This window comes from Alnus glutinosa, chromosome 5, assembly GCF_958979055.1.
Source record: "Alnus glutinosa chromosome 5, dhAlnGlut1.1, whole genome shotgun sequence".
NCBI classification, from domain to species: Eukaryota; Viridiplantae; Streptophyta; class Magnoliopsida; order Fagales; family Betulaceae; genus Alnus; species Alnus glutinosa.
The window spans coordinates 19892809-19897683 of record NC_084890.1 but is presented as its reverse complement, the minus strand read 5'-3'; the positions used below and the strand labels follow the sequence as shown (position 1 = coordinate 19897683).

The 4875-nt window shown below is 34.3% G+C and overlaps 1 protein-coding gene across 1 annotated transcript; it reads right to left on the bottom strand.

Annotated features, from left to right (window-relative positions):
- Positions 1-330: 330 nt before the first annotated feature.
- On the bottom strand, positions 331-1356 carry LOC133869623 (protein LIGHT-DEPENDENT SHORT HYPOCOTYLS 4-like). The gene has a single exon (XM_062306664.1). The coding sequence runs from the start codon at positions 1263-1265 to the stop codon at positions 651-653; it is 615 nt and encodes a 204-aa protein (XP_062162648.1). The 5' UTR covers positions 1266-1356; the 3' UTR covers positions 331-650.
- Between the last annotated feature and the right edge of the window lie 3519 nt (positions 1357-4875).

Genomic DNA, 4875 nt, shown 5'->3' with positions numbered 1-4875 from the left:
ACATGTATCAAAAAAAAAAAAAAAAACAAACAAACAAACAAACAAAACAAAAATATTGAACCCTTAATTTGAAGTAAAGGATAGTCTCAGTACCCGTTTTTATTTTTTCACACAGCAAACAGATGGTTTCAAAGAAGGCACTCTCTTAAAACCATTTGATGTGACCATTCTTTTTAGATTTAGCACATTGAAGTCCCTCAATAACCAAACCAAACACCCCCTCCCCACCCCCACTCTTCTCCAGCTTTTTCTTTTTTTTGTTTCGTCTTTTTAGGGTTTTGTGTATATATATATATATATATATATATATATCTTTCAAGAGCTTCCATGGAGTAAAGCAAATGAGAGAATTAATTAATGAACCGCAAAAGCTTACAAGGAAATCTATAGAAACAATATATAATATAACATAATAAAGGATAAAATTATCCCTTGTTGCTGGAGGTAGGTAATACACTACTACTGCGCGCGGAGTGTGGAGGCACATTACAGTAATTAATTAAAAAGTTAAAATAATAAAATCCATCATCTAAATAATTAACACAACTAGCTAGTTCAGCAACGGATAACTGCATCAATGAACTCCTGGAATGATCGGATGAAGCCCCAGCGGCCACAACCACAGTACTCTCCACATTTGACTCAGACATCTACACATCGCCATAATCAGGAGAACCATTTGTAGCGGTTAACCCTTCCACACTACTCTCAAGTTGTGGTTTCCTACGCTTCCTTTTCTCATACGCAATCCCCCTAGCCTTGGCCTGAGCGTCCCTCACTTCCCTAAGGTACAGCCTCACAGCCCGTACCCCAAACGGGTTGGTCTCCGGCTGCCCACCGTTCTCTTCAAAGGCTGCACGGAGGCGCCCGATGAGAGCATCCAGGCTGCCCCAGGCTTGTCTCAGCGGGCAAGGGCATGCTGCCGGCGGGTGAGGATGCCCAAAGAACGGGCAGATTTCACTGTGGACCTTCGTCTTCCCGAACTGGTCGAGGTACCGGAGGAATTCGAGAACATGGGCACCGCTGCAGCGGGAGAGAGTTAATGGTGGGCGGTGGTTCTTCAGGTACTGCCCAAACGTGTTCCAGTCTCGCCGCTTCTGGGACTCGTACCTGCTCAGAACTGGTGGACATGCTGCAGGGATCAATGCTTGAAGTTGGTGCTGGTGCTGGCTCTGGGTCCGGCTCCCGGAACTGCTGTTTGTGGAGCCGTTGCACCGGCTGAGAGAGGAGGCCGCAGCCGCCGCAGCCGCAACAGCAGCCGACATGTTAATTTTGATGGAATGTTAATCGTGAAATTGTAAGAAGAAGAAGAAGAAGAAGAAGAACTGAAGAAGAGGGCAAGAGGAAGAGAGGCAATAGGAAGGATATATAGTAGGGAATAAGTAAGGAAGAAAGTATGAGGGTGCAGAGCGAGCGTGGAGGAAGGGAACAAAAGGGGGGCCCATGCATTAGGGAGACGCGTCGGGCAAGTGAAGACAGTCTCAATATCACTTCAAACGTCACGTCAAAATTTTCACCTGCTCCGGTTAATCCTGAAAACGAAAGTAAAGGAAGCAAACTCTAACGTTTACCGTACATATTTTTATATTTTCATTATTAATTTTTTATATATAAAAATTTTCTATAACAAAATGATGAATATTATTTTTTTTATCATGAAAATTGAAGGAGAGGGAGGAATGATGAATAGAGAAAATAATATATGAATTATGAAAGTTGAAAGACTAAAATTATTCGTAATACTTAAATATAATTATTATGAACTATATAAAAGGTCGGTTAGAGATGCTCTTAGATATTAATTTTTTAATTATTTTTTAATTATTTTTATATAATTAAATTTATTAAATTTAATATGAATCCAACAAATTTAATGATAAATTTAAAATAAATAAATAAATAGTAAATGAAATTGCGTCATTTTCTAAAGTCGACAAATCTTAAGATGTAGTTGGACGTGTGACTTGACACACTGGTAACCTTGGAATTGTATACTTTGGTACAGCAATGTGGACAAGAAGCATCACATCAAGCTTTGTATGGTTGCTATTTTGCTATATATGTTTATGTATGGCTTATAATTTAAATTTTACTACTTTTTAACTTCTAAGTATGAAGTATCGTTTGGCGTTTTTATGAATGCTATTGCTGCCCCCTTTACAAAAAATAAATTAAAAAAAAAAAAAAAACATGAAATTCAATCAGGTAATTTAATTTGTTTTACCATTTTTTTCTGCTCGAGGTAATTTAATTTGTTTTACCTATTCAAGGTAAAAAATTTAATTTAATTTATTTGTGACTATCAAGTGTGTCAGACGGTACATTAGTATTATTTTAAAAATTAAAAATTTAAAAAAAAAAGAAGAGAAATAATAAAAAAATTAAGAGTGGCTCACCCAACCTTAAATGGCTAAATGGGAGACTGAAACCACTCTCTGGCCATTTGAGGGTGGCTCAAGCACTTGAAGGTGATTCAACTATCCTCAAAAGATTAAATGGGTATGGCTGAAACCATTACCTCTGGCTGGTTTAGGGTGGTTGTGGTTTAGATGCTTAAAAAAAAATAAACAAACTATAGCATATGTGCTATATTTTTTTTAACGGTCCAAATTTAATTTCAATCTCTTTTTTTCTTTCTCATAAAAATTTTGAAATAAATATGGACAATTTAAAAAGCTAAGTGTTTTTTTTTCAGCATCTAATCCAAATCTCTAAACACATCCATTAATATTATTTACATAAATGGACTTTTAAGCTTAAAAGTCTATACTATTTACCTATTCCAAATCCCCAAATATTATCTATTAATGCAGTTTAATTAGGTTTATATTACTTTTACTTAATGCTCACCATATCATGATTGGGAACTACTTTGAAAAATGTCTTTTGTTTTTATGTTTTGAGACTTGTTTTCTAAAATGTCAAGACCCCATCTAAAAAAATGTTATCAAGAGAACGCATCTAAAAACACGTTTGGAAAACTAATTTGAAAGTGTTTCTTAAAACATTTTCTCAAAAACATTATAAAAAAATAAAAAAGAAAGAACAAAAGCAAAAGCAAAAATTAGCTTATTGGAAGGTTGGCCGGCCACCACCACCAACAAATTCGGTGGCCATTGTGGCGGCTATCAGACAATCGAACAAATCCAATACCCATGTGGGGGTTGCCAAATCAAGTGCTGCCACACATGGCTGTCAAAATTGGTACCCACCTAAACAAATTAGATTTTGAGATCAATAGAAAATCACTGATTAGATTAGGGAGAAACAAACAGAAACTAAAGAAACAAAACAAGTACATGGAATTGAGACTAATAGAAATAGATAGAGGGGAATCCTTAAAAGAAGGAATTATAAGAGGATAATGAATAAAATAAAAAAGTGATAAGGTAAAGGAGTGCTCAGATCATTGATCATCATGATTGGAGTGAGAGTGAGTGTGAGTGTGAGTGTGGAATGACGACTTTTTTATGCTTTGCTTTGCTTGCTTTGCTTTCTTTGCTTTCTTTGCTTGTCTTAATAATAGTAAAAATAATAAAAGTTGGGAAGGGGATGTTACATCTTGTCGAGACGTCAAATCTGATAGACCTTTCTTTTCTTTGTCCCACTGCTTTCTGATTCAATCAATCACTTCTAATCTTGCCTGTTTTACCGCTGCCCTTTCGACGTCCCTCATCCGTGTACGGTGTACCAATACCTTGCATTTTACCTTCACAGGCTCACAGCAATGCTTCTTTGTATATTATTTTTATTTTTTTAATATATTTTTGTTGATTTGACCTGCTTTACTCACCTTTAATTAAAAAAGAATTTTTACTTTTATTTTTATTAAGAATTTTATAACAATTTTTAATACGATATAACCGGTACATTTTTTGATATTTTTCGTTCTAACGATCATTGCAAAACAATTAAAATTAAAAAAAAAAATTATTGAAAAATAATTCATTGAAAAGTCAAAAAAGTCTCATTTCCGATATTTAAGTTTCCAAGAAGAAAGTAAGTTCAAATCACAATAATTCAATTCATTCATGGTATATATATATGTTACCAAGTCGAGTCAACTCAAATTAGGTCTTTTACTTTAACTTGACCTAGGAGTACTGGGATGCAAGGGACCTAATTTGGGCGGGGAATTATATCTTTCCGAAAAGGCCCATCCGGAGGTCTTGTTGTCTTGGCTTAAGGCTCACATTTCTTCATGGGCTGGTTTTATCCTTGAGGTCTGGAACTCTTTAGATGGGTTGGTGTTGGCCTGGAGGCACGTGCTTTTCAGATAAACCAGTGAGAATGAGATTATTCTTAACAAAGGTTATTTTTTAGAGGCATTGATAATTTTTAATAATTTAGAAAAATACTGTTGCAATCTAAAGTTTAAAAGAACATTATTAATTGAGTAATAATTTGAAAAAATATGCTTCTTTCTTTTTATTTTTTATTTTTAACCATTTATAAGCAGGTTTTCTCTCTCTCTCTCTCCTTAAAAAGTAGGAGGAAATGGAAATTATGAGTGTGTTGGTTATAGTTGGGCTTGAATGATTGAAGTTTTGACCTCTTTTCCCTTTATTTCTTTGGTTTAATTTCTTTTCAGTATCAACATCACAAAACTTGTGGACTACAATTTTCTTTTTTTTTGTCTTTTTTTTTCATAAGAATAATATGTGAGCCACAATTAGGAAGGATGTTGGGTATCTTTCATTATTTATTTGGTTAAAAACTGATACTTCCCATTTTTTGGGGTTGTGCACCCAAATTTTTGCTCTTTTTTTTTTTATAAAAATTAAAAAAGATAAATAAGAAAAATGATTATAATTCTATTACTACGCATAATCTTACAAATGCATTTCCTTTTCTTAAACCTTTTTTTAAAAAAAA

Excerpts from the sequence above, each read along its gene's own strand:
- LOC133869623 (XM_062306664.1), bottom strand. The coding sequence starts at position 1,265 with ATGTCGGCTGCTGTTGCGGCTGCGGCGGCTGCGGCCTCCTCTCTCAGC.